The sequence below is a fragment of the Falco biarmicus genome, chromosome 10 (assembly GCF_023638135.1).
Source record: "Falco biarmicus isolate bFalBia1 chromosome 10, bFalBia1.pri, whole genome shotgun sequence".
NCBI classification, from domain to species: Eukaryota; Metazoa; Chordata; class Aves; order Falconiformes; family Falconidae; genus Falco; species Falco biarmicus.
Window position 1 is genome coordinate 9,053,449 of NC_079297.1, and position 19,520 is coordinate 9,072,968.

The window sequence follows — 19,520 nt, forward strand, 5'->3', positions numbered from 1 at the left end:
AGAAGCTGGTATTTCAAACTGAGCACACTGGGCAATCTTTGCTCATGATTCATCAGTCAAAACACGTCAATTTTATCCCAGAACAGCTAAAAAAAAATCTGCAACTACTTGACAAGTACATTTTTGGTGCAGGTCCCAGTTCTTTCCCAGTTGGCCCATTGGCTTGTCTGTCAGCATCTCTAGCGCATTGTGGAAATTTAACCCTGCAGCATGCTCGGTTTGCTGTTGTCCTGTTTTTCTCAAGTGACTCCAGTACTTGAGATTCTCAAAGGTGAAAAGAGCAATCTGACATTAAATTCTCACAAAAACTCAATGGCAAATAGGCATCTAAATTCCCCAAGTGCTTTTAAAAATCTTCTCTTCACAACCAGGACTGCCTTTTGGGTTTGTTTCATCTTCTGTTTTAAGGCTCCACCTGATCGTCTCTCACTTGCTTGGTTTGGTGAATTTTATCTACTGGCTCAGGATTTCTGTTTGGTTTTTGGTTTCTCCGGAACATAATATTTTTTAATTGTCATTACAAATTTCAGACTTTTGCTACATGGGGTTATAATTCTGCCTCAACAGATTCACAGTTTTGATCAAAGCTTAAAATATACTTGGCTAGATCTATCCTGATGCAACAATATTGACATTACAGAATGTTTTTTTCTTGGCATTATCCTAGTTATTCTTTTTTTCTAATGTTCTGTTCTGTAGTATGTTTTCAGGATATCCTTCAGTGCTTGCAGAAACCCCTTGTTAAATTTACAGAACTGTTATGTATTCTCTCCTGAAGGATATTTTAATTTTCTCTCCTAATGGAGAAGGATAGCAGCGGAAATTCTACTTGCGAGTTATCTTTCTTAGTGAAAAACTGCATCTGTTTCAAACTGAGAAGTGACTGTGGAAGCCAGAAAGTCTCACTCAGCTGTATCCTCAGGAAATAGAATAAGAAAAGAAACTTTGCCCCAGGTGCTCCAATTCAGTCTAAGTCCAAGTTTTGCTATGAGGTCATGTTTCTTCTCCTGAACCAGAACGAGCAGGCTGCAGAACGTGGTCAGACTGAGGGATGAACAATAGATGATCCCATGTAGAGTGTCGGTTAGGACACTTTACATTTCTTGCAGTTTACTGTTGTTTGTATCTGTGGTTCCAGTGGATTTGTCATCATGGTATAAAATGGATCTGCAATTAAGAGCGAAGGACACACAAGCAGCACTAGTCTCTGTCACTGTTGGTTTGCTGAGAGGTTGCATCATTAGTGCTTGAAGTGTTTGGTCCTGCACTGTACAGGCACAACCGCATGTTGTTCTCTGCTCCATCTCACCTTTTATCAGGGGCTTGTGTTGCTACACCATTTGTCATGGTAGAGAGATATAAAAATATGCTTTCAAACTAACACACAGCTTGATCTTTATTGAAATTTGACAATGGCACATTGGACTTCCACTACACTCTTCATTTCTTCCAGTTGGAATAGCATGTATCTGTTGGCCAAGTAATTTCACTACATCTCATCTTCAATCACTACTCTTTGGTGGGATCATTTCTCCTATATCCTTAGATTGGGTTTTGCGTCTCAAACTCACTGACATCATAGGTGGACTTGATAGGTTGAGCTGCCTGATGATTACTACCTTTCTACTTTCCATAAGAAACCTATTCTTAATTTATAGAAAGACAAAAATCTGTCTATGCAATGAAAATTTTCTGTGATCTATGTGGGCTACCATTGATGGATGATGAAAGGCTTGATATTAATGCCTTGAATATGTATAATCCTGAGCTGTCCATGTTCTAGGGTTAGCCATCATTCAGTTCATTTTATACATTTCATCACATTGACTTAATGTAGAGCATGAAACCATACTGGAGCACTTATAGTAGCCTAGATAGTGTTGGAAAATCTGAGGAATTTGCTCCAAAGTTCTCCCTAGGCTATTGCTGCTGATAATCAGCATCTAAAATGTGATGAAATTTCTTTTGTTAACTTTGCCTGCATACTTAGTTGTATTTCACGTCACTTTGGACTCCTGATTAGTTTTTTGTACACACAACTGTATGCATCAAATTCAATAAATGTGCAGGAAAGGCAGCATTATCACCCAGCTCCTTTTGAAAATGCAGCCTCAAGGGATATATTTTCATTGCAGCATGTGGAGCTTTTGTCACATGACATTCGTTAATCTTTTCAGAAACCCTACAGCTGAATTCCGGGGAACACTATAAATGTATCCTTGCATTTCCAGCATGGGCAGAAAGACAAGCCAGAATTTTTCTTTGGGTCTAATTTTGCTACCTTTATTCCATGGAGCTGTGTTTACCCATGAGAGATGATTCTGTAAATAAGGACAAGTTCTGTGACTAAGGACGGAAGAATGGTTCGTTTGCTTTATCTTTGTCTCGGGAGATGATGGCATTGTGTGTGCTCTGTAACAAAATCCGGAAAAGGCTTTGTAACACAGTCACACAGAAGGGGAGCGTCCAACAGTTGGCTGTGGAGAGCAAGAATGGATTTTACACTCACGGTAGTGGTAGTAGTTATTTGTAAAAATGTCCCCACTTAGGGATTAGAAAAGACTTGTCCTGTCTGTGTGCAAAGTCCTGCTTTCATTACTCCATGTGTAGTCCCAGGGAGATTTGCCTTTCTCATGACTGCTAAATATTGTTTAATTACCCAATGACCAGTTGGGCTCCCTTTTTCTCTCCAGCTGCTCTGTAAAAGGAGAGTGGCAGGACTTAATTCTCTTATCAAGAAGGGCATCACAGGGTAAAAGGTTTTGCACAGTTTTTGTCTGAGCTCTGGGCTTGCTGTCTGCCTGCTAGGCAATGAAAAAGTGGCTGCATGGCTTAGGCAGCCGAAGTGATTTGCCTGCAAAAAAGTCCTTGTGAAAACATGTATGATTTTAAAAGAAGCTTAAGAAAGACCTGTCTGACAGAAAAAGGGTTCAGAATTAAATTTCCCCATTTCTCAAGTGTTCTTGAGAAGCCAGGATTTTGGTTCAGTTCCATTACTGAGAGAAATTAAATCAAATGTAATTGTGGATATGTCAAATCCAAACTCCGACCGCAGCTCATGCAAAGTTGTCCAAGCTGATTTCCCAGGCCAGGCAGGAGCAGGGCCGCAGGAGCCCAGGTGCCTGTCTGAAGCAGATGCTGCCGGAGGTGGATTGCTAGTGTGAGATTAGTACAGGTATGTCTGGAAGAGTTGCAACTGCACCTTTGGGTTGCCGTTTAGACATACTTCAAGCCTTAAACTGCAAAGCCATTCAGACAGCCGCAGTCCCTTAGTCTTTAAACTGCAGCTTGCTACTTAAAACCTACTAGTTCCACTGCGCCTGCCTCCCTTCCTCCTCTGGGCAAGGCCCCCTGGAACAGCCTCATGACAATGTACTGGTCAGCTCTTTTCTGTTTAAAAAAAACTCCAACCAAAAAACCAACAAACTTGATTTCCTGTTCTGGTGAGCCATATATCACTGACGCTCCCATCTGTGCCGTTTGTCTGTGACAGAATGACAGGTGTCATTTATCATTGGAGCTTGAGGAAGCTGTGGGAAGAGGGATTGAAATTTTTTCTGGAAGCAGTCAGTGTCTACAGACTGCCAGATCATTAAAAAGGGGGCTTTCCAAAGAAAGCTGTGTGTAATGTGATTGCACTTACTGTCAATGACAGGCTGAGAGAAAGAAGAAACATCAAAAAGAGAGAGAGAGAGGGGGAAGGATCGAAAGGGAGAAAGGGAGAGAAATGAAGTTTCTGCCAGGGGCATTTAAAGCTACAGCACAACAAATGCAGGAATCCTTTTTTGGTTTGGTTTCAGTATCTGCATACTAAGTACAGCCTTTGGAGATTTTAGCTCAGCTTGGAGTGCCAATAAGGAAACCAAAACAGGAAACTCCTTTAACAGCACTTATTCGCATCACATATTATTTAGGGCACTGTAACAGAGTTTGTACTTTAAGGAGCGTGTCTTAAAGCACAGTGACTTAAGACTGGAATAGGAGCTAGCAGAGACAGGAAAACCTATTTGGTCTGCAGCTGAAGCTCCTAATAAATCAAAGGGCAGAACTAAGACCAGATACAAGGCCCTTTTTCAAAAAAGAGACATTTACAACATCCTGTTTGCATAAGGACATTCAGGAAAAGCAGCATAGTATCTTTATTCCAGCACCACCTAGGCAGGCTCTGTTTGGGGATTTGAGCTGAATCTTTTTTTCTTCTTATGGTAAAGAATGCTTCTCACACTGCCTATTACATCAAATTGTCCTCCTACTTCAGGTACATGAAACCAAAAATAAGACTGTATGTTTATTGGGGGGTGGGTGGGGGGGTGGGGATTGCAAGAGATGCAAAACAAATGTTTTAACAACAAAAAGAAACTGAGAGAGAAAAGTGTTTCTTTTTCTCTTGTTTTTTGTGGTCTCCTTAGGTTAGCTCTGTATGCTCGTACTACACATTACTTAGCATGCTTATTTCTGCTGGAGCTCTATCATACAGCCAAATTATAATTTGTATAATGCAGAGAGGCTGGGGATTGCAAGGGTATTGCACAGAACTTGGTTGCATGTGTTAAAGGGTAATGCTGGTTAGCCATTTCAGTTGTTACTTCTTTGAGAATCTGTGGCTGTATGAAATCCCAGTGTGAGGCTCAGTGACTTACAAAACTGAAGGCCAACTAAGTAGACAAATCTGGCTGCATTAATAATCAAGGGATTCAACGTCAAATGTGTAAGTGTGGTGTCAATCTGGTCTAGAGAGATGACCCAGGGCATGAACTTTCTCCTCTGGGCTCTCCTTGGAGTGATGCGTTTTCCTGCATGCCTTTGGGAAAGACAATACAGAAAAAAAACAGATAGAGGAATTTTGACAGTCTCTTTCACAGGCTATGTGAGGAAGGGAGGAAATCATCTCCCACTCTTCTGCCACCAAGCATGTCCATGTAAAGACACGGAGAAGCCAGCTGTGCTGGATAAAAGCAGAATCCATCTCATAATTGTAGTCCTCTTAGGGAAGTCTGTTCAGTTCCCAGATGTGCCATAGGATATGTGAGTGACCTTTGGAAAGTTATCTGATTTCTACGTGTTTTCAATTTCTACTTTTTAATATCTCCTATTGAGGTTTTGAGCTCTTTAAGATAGAACCATCTTGTAACACCTTGAATGCATCATGTCTTGCATAAGATGTTCTGCTTTTAGCCTGTTTCTTCCTGCAGCTGCGATACAAAGACTGTAACTGCTATGGTTATGAAAAATGACCATTCTGCCTTATGCTTTACAGTTTAATTAATTTATAGCAGTTGCATGTATTTACATAGATATGTATTGATTTATGCCAATTTTTGCCTCTGTGGAGAATTTCCCCTGAAATTAGTGAGATCAGAAAAAATCAAATGGAGACCTAATGACTTAACATATGTAAGTAAGTGATAATACTGTTCAATTGGATGATGAAGTTCCTACATGTGTTGCCATATAAGTTTGTTTGTACACTCTTACCAATGTGTTAAATGCCATGATATCATTCTTATCATCACCAAACACAGTATCATTCTTTCCTGGCATGGGAATTGCATAGCATGTGTCCACATGGATGTACATAACTATACATACATACACACACACACACATATATTTATCCAGCAGATTCTAAACATTTTTACTAGGTTAAGACAGTAATTTTTGCCTGACATTTTATTTTAGAAATAAAATGTTGGACTATATTATATGTGCTTTCCTGTGTGAAGGAGATTGGGTCAAAAATGCTTTAAATGTCATATCCCTGGTGCAAAACAGTTATCCCTGTTTTCAGCAGCTACATGAAGGAAGCAGAATATAAAATCAGGCCTCAAAGTCATGTATATGGTTCTGTTGACATTTCTTTCTGTGGGGTGACAGAGTCTGTCCCTGTCATTCTCAGCAGACTACACCTGTACTACTTCTGTAACACTCAGGTTTGTCTATGGTTGAAAGCTTACCTGGAAATATTTCCTGTGGGTCCTTTGGCAGATAAGAAAAATGGATGACATGCCATAGACACACAAATCTCAGGGGAAACTACAGCTGGCAACAGATATCAACTTCACATTTTAGGATATTTGCAGTAAAGTTTGTATCCAAGACTTTCAGTTCAAAAAGAAAAAAAGTTAAATTATTGCCAGTGTGGTTTTGCTTTGAAAGAATTGCTGTTTGCAGAGATAGGATTTTGCCTCCTGGCCAGGTGCTTACAATAGTGAGATCTGGTTAAATACCTCATTTCAGCACAGCTATTTCTTGAGACTAAGCACTGTAGTCTTTGCTCAGCCAATCCTACCACTAGTTTTACTTTGAATGTGTAAGGAACAGTTAGGGATCACAACATGTAGACCAATGTGCACAGCAAAGGCTTCATTAGGTTAACGGGGAATTAAACAGGACCAAGGTATAATTTACTCTCACGGGAGACAGAGACTGGAATGAAAAGGGGCTTCAATCCCAGACTGAAGAAGTCTTTGGGGCTGGAATCACTCTGCCTTGGTCAGCCTCAGCAGCTCACTGGCCATCATCACCACTCCATGTCACAGCCAAAGCCTGGCTCAGCTCCCGTCTCTTTCACAAACCCTCGGGAAGTCCATACTAGTGTGCAGGTGCCTTTCAGAAGGGCACAGTGGGGAAATGTGGTTATGTAGATACTATTTGTATAGGCTGGCTTGCAAGTCAAAGGTATGTTTCTGAACCACTGTGGCCCCTGTAGCAGCTTGATCAGAAATGTTTTTCATGTTTCATCATCACCTGATTGCTTTTAAAATCCATTGCTTTTATTGAATTTTGTATGTAGAAAAGAATGTCCCTGCAGTCATCCGGCTGGTGGTACTTGGAGGTTTATTTAGACTGTCAGCAGTTATCCCCTAATTACAGACCTCTTAAAAAAAAGTGTGCCCAACATTGTCTGAACAAACCTAAGCTTAATATTTATACAACCTTTAAACTAGTTGGAACACAGTCCTGCAGGTAAATATCTTATTTTTGGAATTGCATAATTTTCTGTTTGGCTAGCAATATGTAGGTATTGCAGAGGATGTTTTGTTCATAGCAGATTCCTCAGCAATAGCTGGACAGCCAAGAATTACACAAACCGAGGCCATAGAAATCTTGTTTTGTTGGGAAGATTCTGGACTATTTGTATCAATAAAATTACCAGTTTTTAAAAAAAAATCAGTAAAATTTGGGATCTTTAATATAAGTTGTTGCATCCAAATGTGCTACGGGATCTGTCGTGCATGCTCTGTTTTAATCTGGTGCCGAATACAGTTTTCCAAGGATGAATCTTTAAAATTAGGAGGAATTATAATATGATGCAGGATAGTCTTCTGCCCTTTGATCTTTATTTAGTTTCTGTCAACTAGAGAAAATGATTTAAACTGTAGAGGGGAAAGAGGGGAATTCATCAATACGTACATTTGTTCCTCCAGAGATTGAATAAAAGTTTGTGCATGTATTTACATTTTTTCTTCTGTAGTATATACTGTACAGTTATATTTGGAATGGGTCTTCAGAAAAGCTGCAGAGGACTTAATGAGAATAGGATGTTTGTACAATTCTGTAAATATTTTTTTATATTTCTGGGAGCAGCGATCATATATCTTGATTCTTTCTTTCTAAGCTAGCCGGCTCACTTGGATTCACATTTAGGTTAAACCCTTGGCAAAAGTTCAAGGAGCAGGGAAACCAGCTGAGGATCTAGTCCAGTGGGTGAGATCCAAGAAAGCTCTCAGATGCCAAATGTGCAGCTGACATGGATTTTAGGAGCCTGAGCCCGAGGGTGTGGGAGAAGATGGGAAGTTGTGCTGCTGTGCAACCCCAGAGCTACCAGCAGCTGAAGGTTTAGCCAGCGTGTCCTTCCTAAGCCCACAAAGGGTTTGTATATTGGCCTCATTGTGTTCCCCAAGGCCTAGACACATTCATTCCTGTCATTGCTAATGCACAGGGAAATCAGAGTTCAGTGTAAAGCTCGTTTGTATCCCAGGTGTCTAGGAAACTCTCTTTCCAAGACACTCCCTCTCTCTATGAGAAAGCATCTGAGATGATATTTTTCTCTCGCTTGCTCTCTTGCTCTCCCTTTTTGCTTAAACTCTGTAGGGCAGATGTAAAGATCAAGTCAATTGATTTGTCTGGGTAGTAGGGCACTCTCAGCGGAGATGCAATTCATAGTTTCATAAAGTCCATTGGTATTGGCTTGACTCAATGTTTTTTGAGGAGAATCTACAGTTAGGGAGACTTCCATCATTGTTTAGAGTCTCTCTGTTATTTGTCTTGAAACGATTATGTTTCAAGTTCCTTGCTGAAACAACTTAGAAGTGCTGATAGGTATATTGGGAAAAAAAGACGTTAAATATATAATCCATGTTCCCTCTCTGTATAACTATGAAATGCGTCTTGTTCACTTTTATCTTTGTCACAGAATGATTGACATATAATATCTAAGCTTGACACCTTGATATTGGTGATCAGAGTAATTTGTTTCAGCCTGCATGCTAAACCCTCAGGGTTGGGTATTCCTAAAATATAAACATAAAGGATGGATTACTGCTATCATTTCTTAGTTTGTAATCTGTTCTTACCAGCAAAGTGCTAGTATTCCATTGTAAAACAGCTGATTTCTTTCTAGAAGTAGCTTCAGTGTCTATTTTAACTGTACATTTCTCTTATTTTAATTGTAATGCTGTGTTATTCCTATGTCATTCATAAATACATTAAGGTCGTTGAAGTAAACTAGCTGTATCCATGAGCTCCTCTGTGCTTCATGGTATACAATACAGAATGGGGCACTGGTCTGGCAGAAAACAAATCACATTGTCAAACGTACAGGAACAGCATCAGTGGTCCTTTTTTATTTTGTTGCAGCACATTGTTTCTTTATTCTTCATCTTTATACATTGCAAAACATATCTAAATGAATAATTTTGATACTTGGAAAATAATATAAAACATCCTCCTTTATTGACAGGGCTTTATAATTTCTTTAGTGGCGCTTTTGATCTCCTTCCAGCAGTCATATGAAGCTTTAGAAGGTATCAATGAGGTTGGAGGAGAGTTTATAAAGCTGACATCCTGCTGCACACAGGCTCTCACACAAACACACCCCCACACAGCCTCAGCACCTTGGCACTGATGTCCAGATCAGACCTTGCCAGCTGCTGTGGAGATCAGCCTCCTCACAGTCCATCCATGTTCTTCTGTTGAGCTTCTTGGTGGCAGTATCTGACACTGACAAAGCTTCTGTATCGCAGTCTGTAAACGTTTTTACTATTTTCCATGTTTACATATATCCTATTTAATACTGAAGCCTGCTCTTAATCAAAGTCCCTGGACTGAGATGGATCAGCTCTGGGGGTGCTGCTGCTCTGCTGCCTGGTAACCATTTCACCAGTGTGATGCTAACTGTGTTGGTCAGGGTTAGGGGTGAACTGGGACTTTGGTGGGGCAGCCCATGAAAATCCTACTCTGTGTGTCTGGGACTCTGCAGAGGCTCCTATTCCTAATTCTGGGATAGACATAACTTATGGCCAGCTTCCCCCTTCGTGGTGTTTCTCTGCTGTTAAAATTGGAAAACGCTGCCTTCTGCTTGGGAGGGAGGGCTAGACTTGTCAAATAAAAGGTAGTTTGTAAGTATAACAATATCATTTGCAATTATATTTTTAGCAGTTTTCTGGTGCTTTTTCAGATTTGAAGCCAAGAGTTCTTTTAGTTCCCCTTTCCTTTCCTGTAGGTAGCCAAGCACAGGCCCTCCCACACTCTGAATGAGGAAAGGGAGGTTTTCTACTGGTGTCCTCAGCCAAACCTTCCTTGCTCTCTTATGATTCTGCAGCATGAGTCTTGGTCAAATCCCATGGTGGAGGGAAAAAAAATGTTTTTTGGGCTCATTGGATTTTTGTTTGAGTAAGGACCAATTCATCTTTGCTGGTTTATTATAAGTCATCACTGAAGTCCAAATAATTGGAATCTATCTAGGAAAATGTGTGTGGTTCATAGGCACATATGCAAATACACATCAGCACCCCTAATTTGGGGGCCTGGTCTCAGGCTGACACTGCCATTGGCTGTGTATTACTTTATGCATTGTCTATTTGTATGTTCTAGCTACTTTGTATCTGTGCCTGTCCTCTGTTAGCCTCAGCTTTTTGTACCCATGCTAGCTAATATAAATGTAGTACACATAGAGGTCAGAAGCTTCTTTCCCCTCACAGCTACTTTACTTATACTGTGATGTATAAGCAAAATAGTGCTGCAAATATTGTTTGCACCATCTACCCATCACAGCATTTCACTCGTGGTTAGCAAAATGCTCCAAGATCCTCCTGAATTGAAGGTGCTATTTAAATGTAAATTATTATTTACAGTATCTTATGCTTGATATAAGTTTTTTGGGAAGTTTCATCTTTACACTTGTTTGCAGCAGCAAATCCTTTCATAGCTATAATTTATATGCAAAGATTTTCCCTGTCCTATCACACATTTTCCAATATGTTTTGATGAAGTCTGAATAGTTCAAATTGAGGTCTAGCATTGTGCATTTTATTTATTTCATATCTTATTTGTATTAAGTTTTGTCATAGGTTACGGCTTGCTTTTATATTCTAGTAAGAGAGGATATAGAGTATGTGATTATGCAAGGTCTTTGTTATTTATATATGCTGCATCCTGTGTGTGTGCTGCTCTGGCGTTCAAGTGAAATGCAGGATTCTATTTTAATTCTCACGACTGTATATGATCATTAACAGTTACTGCACACAGTAAAAAATAAAAATGAAATTCAAAGAAGTATGCATATAAATAAATATAAGTGAGCACGTAAAAGAATGAATGAGATAAATTGGTTCTTTTCAAATAACTAACTTATCTTCAGTTTAAGGGAGGCATCCTCTATGCTGTCTCTGCTCCAAATGGTACTTAAAAAAAAATTAAACATAACAATAAAAAAGAATTCATTGCTTTTAATAACATTTTGAGCCATGTGGTGAGGGTGGGCTTCCTTTTTTAAATTTTTTTCCCTAGGATTGCAATTTTGAAAATAGCAGGAAAGGTCATAATGTATTGAACATTGCCTTGCCATTTCTTTAGCACTTCTGAATTTCAGTCGGTTTTGGTTTATGTCTTTGCTGAAGCATTGAAACATTCAGCATCTTCCTTATTCCCTTTCCAGTCAGCAGTTGTAAGGAGAACCCTCGCCCCCTTCCGTCCAGGCGCTTGTCTAGGGCTTATTTTCCATTGTTCTGTTCAGCATCTGCTCACCATCCTGCCTGGGAAGAGAAGCAAGGTCTTATCTCAGAAATTTTATCCATCAGCTCACTGGCAGCTGTCACTACAGTATCCAAACACCATACGCAAGGTGAAAGCTTATGCTTATATTTTCCTGTAAAATAGGAAGTTCATGTTCCTCCCCATTTTAATCAAGGTATGTAGATCAGCATAGGTCATTTTACCAGGAGAAAAATTGTTGAACTGTCATTATGCTCTACTTTATTGATTTGCAACCAAAAGCAATAACGACATCAAGATATTTTGATGAAAAGCAGATGACTGTCAATCCTGTTCAACTTGGAGAAGGTCTGAACTCTGGAGGCTGCTCCACATTTGTCCAAGAAGTTTTCACTCTTCCTTTTCCTCTTCCTACCTCCACTCCTCTTCTTGTGATCTGAGAAAGCAGTGAGCTCAGCCTTCTCCACTCCGCTGGCCCCATCTCCCTTTTGCTTTCCCTCAGTCCTGCCTTCAATGCTCAGTAAGAGTGCAGTGCACTGAGGCGACCTGGTGCTCTTCCATGGTTAAAACAGGATAGAATATATATAAATATACTAGTGAAATAAACTAGTGAAGTCTGCTTTTCTCTGGGAACAACTGAACTGAGATGAATTGCCTTCTTTTACAGACATACACAAACTCATTTTCTGTCTTTTTCTGTTGCACATGGACATATATATATATATATATATATATGTATGTATTTACTTATAATGAAGTTAGAGAAAAAGCAAGTGAAAACCAAAGAAATTCAATGAGAGGATTGATGAACATTTGGGCTCACTGATGTGCTGAGTGCGGACTAAAAGTAGAGTCAAAAAGAGAGCTGTGAAACAGGAAGGCAGGCTCTTACAAACGCACACATCAGTGAGTGGGTTACAGTAGCAGCAGAGCTTGACATCCTCCAAGCAAAGAAAAAGGGAGTTCTGACTGAGGAGGTGGTAGAAAGATCAGGCATATAATCCCCATTTTGATCATTAGAAATTATTACGTATTACTTCAGATTCAACCTGAATTTCAAGGGTGCTTTCATGTTATTGAAGGCCTTGTACTGTGCTGCTCTAGCAAACTTTAATTCCGCGTAACAGGACAGTTTATCCTTCCTTCTTGAAAAACCTGGCTCTTCTACATGACTTATACTTTGGTAGGTTTCTATGTTTAGGTTTCATGGTATTGTTTCAGTATATGCATTTCTTAACCCAGAGAGGAAAGATGGCCTAATGACTAGAGCATATGAGCTTCACACTTCAAAATACTGTATGTATTCAAGAAACAGTAGGCTTCCTGCGTGACATAGGACATATCACTCAGCCCTCCCTGTGTCTTTCTTTGCTTTCTTCAGGACAGGAATAATAGGACTTCTATATCTGCCCAGGCTTGTTAGGAGGAGAAATGCATTGAAACTGGGGGTACCCGGTAGGACAATGACAGAGCATGCAAGGAACAGCAGTGGCTGTGTTACACCTTTCTAAATGAAAGATGCAGAGTGATTGCCACCATTCCTGTTACCTACCACAGAGTAATTCTACAGAACCACTTGGCAAAGTAGCATAAAATTCTTATAGCAAGGCAATAAAAATATCTTCTCTATTACAGCCTCTTGGGACTCAAAAGGTGACTACTGCCAAAAAAACCCCTGAACAACCCCCCAAAAAAACACCTGAGCCTAAAAGGTATTCCTTTTCTAGTTTAACCGGAATTTTTGTTTCACCAGAAGACAATGAACTTCAGTGCTTGTGAGCAGCTAGTCGTTTTTGACAGTGCAGGACTTCTGCTGTATATAGTACAGTATTTATAATGTTTCTGCAAGTGTCTCTGATTGCATTATTCCTTTGTCTGACCTATACTTTCAGATAAAAGTGTTTTGCTTAGAAACTATGTAATAAATCACCTGTAGGAAACAGACACGTTCCTTTTCTATCAGGGACTAAATGTGAAAAATGGTTTAAAAGAAGCTAAGTGTAAATGATGGAGTTCTGTTACCAGTTTTGGCTTGGCTGAAACAAAGTAAAGGTAATGTACAGGAGGCATATCTCAGGGTCACTGCAGTCATATGTCAAATGCTAGAATAGTACTTTATTTGGCAAAGAGATCAAAGAAAAGCTTTTTGATATTTTTCTTCTGTATGTTGAGAAATGGAATAGGTTTTCTCCCTTTTTATAGTTAATGTAACTATGCTATGGTTTCACTGATCCTAGATGATAACACCCACTCCAGAATATGATTACACTTCAGTAGTTAAAAAAAAATTACAAAAGTACTAAGCATGAATTGACCTACCTTTCCTGTGTCAGACTGCTGAAATTATTTTACATTTATAAAAATCCTAGCTGCTTTGCACCTTTTTGTAGCTAAAATAAATGCTGTCTTAGGAACCAAGGGTCTCATGGTAGACAACTTACTGCACGTTAAATGTGTCAGAGTAAATCTGCAAGAGGTATTAAGCTGAAAGGAGAAAAAAATCTTTTTTTCTTTTAGAAGGCTAGAAGAAAGTAAGTAAATTAATTTCCAAAGTAGAGGAACCAGAAAAAATTCTTTTTCATATTCTTTTCTCCTTTTCTGCAAGTACCATGCCAAAAAAAAGAAAAACAAGTTCTAAGTGAAATAGCCAGTTATTGAAACACTTGCAGAGGCAAATCCTGAAGTTATATAGGCTGCAGTGATTATATTTTTCAAGCCATGCTTTAGAAGGTGTCATGATATACTGTAGTTGTCTTTAATGCTACAGTTATCATATATTAAATAAATGCTAGTGTCTTCTTCCTCTGCATGTGCATGTTATACTTAGAGACTTATTCTCCTAGTAGGTATGAGGTTCAGGTCTCACCAGTAGCAGATTAATTTATCTGGAAGAATTGTTATTAAAGGAGCAAGTGTGTTTGTTAGTGGAGGAATGAGGCTGGAATATTCCTCAGTGCCCTATAAACTGTTTGGGAAGGACAACCTTATGTCCTTCAGAGGACAGGGCCTCAAAATATGCCGCATCTCCTTTTGAAAGAGTACATAGAACAGTTGCTGTGCTTGTGAGTTTATTTACCAAAACTTAGGCTAAGGAAAGGATCATCCCTTAAGAATTATTCGCAACGTTACATATAGTTCCTATCTTACACCATTTTTTTTAAAAAAAAGCTGATTAAATTAATGAGAAGTGACAAAAGAAAAGGAATTCAACTAACAATGTGGCTGAGGTCAAGCTTGAGGAATGAGCACAGTGGGTTAAAACACCAACACAGTAATGTAGGTGTGAGCAAATGAACCGTCTAATAAATAATTAACAATTAATTTTCTTCTGTCTTTTATCTTTACCTCTTTTTTTCTCTACTTTTCTACCCTGTGTTTCTGTTTTGCATTTTCCATGTTCCTGCAATTAATTAAAAAACAAAATCAAAGCGCAGGGTTACAAAGTTCCAGTTCTGAAATCCTGCCGGAATGAAAAGTTCTGCTTCTCCGATCCTATTAGTTTGTGCTCATGTTGAGGGCTGGATGTGCATATTTTATAGAGCATGTACATGGCTCAGAAACGGCTGCTCCTCCTAGGCAAGCAGTTCACAATACAGCCCTTCTACTTCTGAGCAAAGGAAGCTTTGTTTTATAAATCTCCAATGCAATGTACATGCAGTTTTGTGTCATGTTATATTGTCATATGACAAGACATGAACCAATGTAAGCCATCGTAATGCAGCACAATGCATTGTATGAGTTACACCTTGTCAGGTTTTTTGGCTTCAGAAAGGAGCTTTTTTTCCCAAAGGTAGTAAGTGATGCTAGAAAAAAATCCCTGTGTTACCTAGAAACTGACAGGTGCCCCTATTTTCTGACTATCCAAATTAAATTTAATCTGAACGCGTTTCCACACAGCAAATCTAAATGTTGCTTTATTTTTTGTCACTTCCCAATTTTAATATTAGTGGTCGGGTAATGTGATTAACTGTTTGCCTCAGACAGTTAAGACTGTGCTTGGCCCAACTGGACAACTGATGAGCTCAGCGAAGTTTAAAGCTCCCTGGCTAAGAAGGGATCAGCATCTCAAATGTATATACTGGCCCGAGGAAGGCTCTAGCCTTGCAGATAGTGAACATGAGGGTTCATTACGCTGTCATTTAGCTAAGGAGTTATGCATACAGATAGTCTGCTGTTAGCTTATCATATACCACCTTATCACAAATGCAATAGCACATCACTATCTGCATGGTATACAGGTAACCTTTACGTGGCAGAGGCTACTGTAAGGGAAATAAATGTTAAATTTTTATGGGTAACTAGTGTGTGAGGCAAATGCTATGTGGATTGGAAAAAAAAAAAAGTATTTACTTTCTGTATTTCATGCAATTCTGAATGGTTGTCTTGTGCCAGCTCACCATACTCCTTTATTGTCCAATGCCTTAGACAATAGTTAAAATCCTGACAATGAATTCTTTATTGCACAGAATACCAAATTACAAAGGCACCATATGCATACCATTTCAGATAACTCTCCATATAGCACTAACACTCCTGTTTGGCGGGGGGACATAAAGTATTATAAAACAAATTATACCTGTTTCTTTGAGCAATTGCAGAGTAAAATATTCCCCTCAAGTTCAAAACTTACATCCAAGTGTGATACTCAGCTTTCAGCATTATTTCACACACAGGGTAACTTTTCTAACCCTTAGGAAATATTGTACCACTATTGCCTTCTAAACCAATCATGGGTTTTTATACTGTATATACAGTGCTGTCGAAGCACTGTAGCAGAGCTAGTAAGAAAGATTACATGGAAGAATTTCAAGGTTTCACAATAATTTTTAGGGGGGGAATACCTGGTTAACTTAGGGACCCTGCACATGCATTTTCTTCTGACTCTCACTGCATTTTAATAGGTAGCAGTATTACTAGAAGTATAGTTCTATACCAAATAACTTCCTTCCTGGGTGAATTTTTCCCCCAGGCAGCAGGAGTTACAGGTTGTGTGTTACCAATTAAACTCCATTCCTTCCTAGGTCAAGGTCTTAAACAGGGTGAAAGTACAGCAGATAACCTATTGTAGCTCACAGTGAATATTATCAATAATTATATCATTATTTTCCCAGCACACGTTTTGTCAAACTGGAATTAGACCAGCACCATTTAATGAACTGAAAGATTCGAAACTTCTTTCTTTTTAGCTAGTTCCATGTAAACATGTTCTTCCACATCAGAGTTAAATCAAATCCTCATCTACCCAAGCATTGGATTTATCAAAATTTGCTGTAAGAGCTTACAGATAGAGCCATATTTTGTATCTGGGTTAGGTGAAAGAAGAAAATGCCCTTTAAGATTGAAAGCAAATGGCAAAAAGAAGCATCCATGCAGAAAATTTCTAACATGTTCTGGAACCCTTTCCCCATTAGCTCCTAAACTTTTCTCTATTTTCAGTCTGCATGCTTTCCCCACTTTATAACACACTCGTCACAATTAGTATCTGGGCACCTACTAGTAATTCACTTAGCAATGAGACTAATCAATAGTGATTTCTGAAAATCTTTCATTCTTGAGTTGGGCTCCTGACACACAAACTGTGTGGAAGACCTTCAGGTGATGTATGTGGTGGTGATTTACACTTGCTGAGGATCTGCCCTGAAACATGGTAACTAATAGTGCATAGTCCCGGGTGAACGCAACCCTCTGAAGATGCTGTGCCTTAACTTACTGTGTGGTATCCCTAGAGCATGGTTCAAACTCCTGGCCATTTTCCCCATGAGGAGAAATCTTTCTTGGGAGACTCTTATTTCTTCTCTTTGTGTTGAGATAAAGTGGAAGTTCATGAAAAATGAAGAATTAGTGGCACTGAAGGCTAAAATCTTCGGTATTTATCAAAAAGCTGTAGTGCAGCACCAAGGAAAACCAGACTGTCAATATTCTGTTGAGGGTCCACTGGCCTGAGAGGTGACCACACTTAAGGTAGAGCAGATTTGTATCTGTACAGTAAATACCTATTTATCAGACACCTTTTCCTGTTTGTTACATACACTGGAAATGTGGTGCCTCTCCAACTCTCCCCTGGCAAATGCAATTTTAAAACAATGCAGAACAAAGAAAAATGTGTTCCTGATATAATTATGCCTTCTGCAACTTAAATTTTAGACACTCACTTTCATCTCTTACTTAAATGTATCTGTGTATTTTAATAGGAACATTCAGCTATGCTTTTATTAATGCAAAAACATTAAAGCACTATCCCTGAATACTAAAGCCTTAAAGGGCCGTTTCAAACAGAACCTGTCATAAAATGTGCTCTCAAGCGTGTCCCCTTTAAGAGATTCAAGAATTAAATGTTCCCGTATGTGAATTTTATTTTGTACAGCACATTTGCTTTATGGCTACAATTAAGTTAGATGTGCCGATAACAATGTCTGCTTTCCATTTTAAATCGCACATTTCAGACAGTGTGCATTGTTTTATTATCTAATCCACATGCTTTTAATTGCAATTATGGTCCCTTATGAGTCCCCTGGGAGGGCATGATTGCAATTAAAAATGTAATTTAAATGTTAATTAATTACATTCATTTTCTAAACTGGGAAAATTTCATTTATTATTTTCATGTGTTGTGCACTTATCCTAAATGCGTTACCTTCTAAATGTTTTTTTTTCAAATTAAGTGTTATGTTTATAAAACAGGGTGTTTAATACCCTTTAAAATTTTGTTAGGATGTTTAGACAAATTATTACTTTAAATTAATTGTTTCCCAGCTCTATGCACAATTTATATGTGTCATGCAAGCCAGAATAGAGTTGGGTTTTATATTCTGCTGAAATTACATTAACATTAGAACAAAAAATGTTGATCAGAAATACACACCGTTGCTGTATGTACTCTTAAAGACACTTTTTGCTGGACAGCAGAAGAGGATTTACTGAAGCCCAATAGTTGATGCCTTTGTTGATTTTCTTACTGGTGGTTCACTTAAGACACAACCTGCTGAAGAGGATGAGTGCCCTCATCAGCATGAGCAGACAGAAGTCTAATATCAGGTTTTGCAACAAGTGTAACAGGCAGCAGGCAGAGAGAAAGAGCTTGTTAAAAATAGAAGGCAAAGAGTCATGAATCTGGTTTCTTAGAAATGAGAAAATTAAAAACATGCCGTTCAAAAAAAAAAAAGCTGTTTGTATTGCCTTCCATTTTTTTAATATTAACCGCAATCATGCTGGCCAGAAAAATCATCTATTACACATGAAAGCTGAGATTTCTACAGAATCTCGTGACCTTAAGAGCCAAGGATTGATGAAAAAATTATCAAATATCTTCCGAATGGTGAACAGCCAGTGCTGCTGTGTCAATAAACTTGCAGAGCCACATGCACCAGTGTGGAAGCCTGTCTGGAACCACTGATATCGCAGGCTGGCTTCCTGCTGGATTTTGCAAGTCCAGTCCAGTATTTGGAATAAGAAACTCCTTGAAATCTTCCCTGCACTGGCTGGGTTTGGTCACATCAGCACCTTGCTGATGTGAGCCTGGAGAAGGGAGCTGGAGAGCAGGGCAGGAGTTTCTCGAAGTGGGCACTAAGTTAGGTAATAATGGTTTTGAGTCACTGGGTTCTGTAATTAAAAACTAATTAAAGATATCCTGATCCACCCTATTATCTTTAGAAAAGATATTCTCATTACAAATTTGTGGTCAGTTCATTAAAAAAAAAAAAAAGAAACTGTAATTTATTTTCTCAGAGACCATCACAGAACAAACCAATTAACTCAGGAAAATTTGGAATTATGATGTTCTGATAGACTACCAGCTCCTCTAAAGAGCAAGATGAAGTTAAAGGATAGAGCTGAAAGATTTTTATTTTAAACTACCACTACTAGTTGTAGCTGTACAGACACTCTTTTGGAAGGGTTTAAACATTTTTTAAAAAAGTCAAGTTAAACTAAACTGAAAAATATCACTTTATTATTATTTTTAGTATCTATTGGCAAGGCAGACCACACAGCCTTTTTGATTGATTTAACTAATTGCTTAAAAAGTAAAAATGAAAAATATTTTAGGCTGAATCAGTGCTGAGCGTGGCGTGGCTGCCTTACAGAGGGATTCATGGAGAGCAGGTACATACACGGGCTACAAACACTACAGGGCAAGTGGGGCATGGACCTGATAAACGATGGTTTATTAAGCAGTTATCAGCCAGGTGCTCACAGGAATTTCACCCAGATCTGGCACCACTCGATTCCCGCAGTGCTCGGTGTGTCCCCTTGGCACTTCCATCTGAGCTTCTCTGTGCTGCCCATCCCCTCGCCTTTCCTCACCTTTA

The 19,520-nt window shown here is 38.9% G+C and overlaps 1 protein-coding gene across 5 annotated transcripts in view; it reads left to right on the forward strand.

Moving 5' to 3' along the window:
- Positions 1 to 19,520, forward strand: part of TSHZ2 (teashirt zinc finger homeobox 2) — a 232,039-nt gene that overhangs the window by 86,558 nt on the left and 125,961 nt on the right. For 4 of the 5 annotated variants that reach the window (XM_056353787.1, XM_056353788.1, XM_056353789.1 and 1 more), the window contains exon 1: positions 4,116 to 4,258. The exons of the other annotated variant lie outside the window; for it this stretch is intronic. In XM_056353787.1, the coding sequence (XP_056209762.1) occupies positions 4,213 to 4,258 (46 nt within the window). In that variant the 5' untranslated portion in view covers positions 4,116 to 4,212. Of the gene's footprint in view, positions 1 to 4,115; positions 4,259 to 19,520 lie in introns of those variants that run through there. 5 annotated transcript variants of the gene reach the window in all.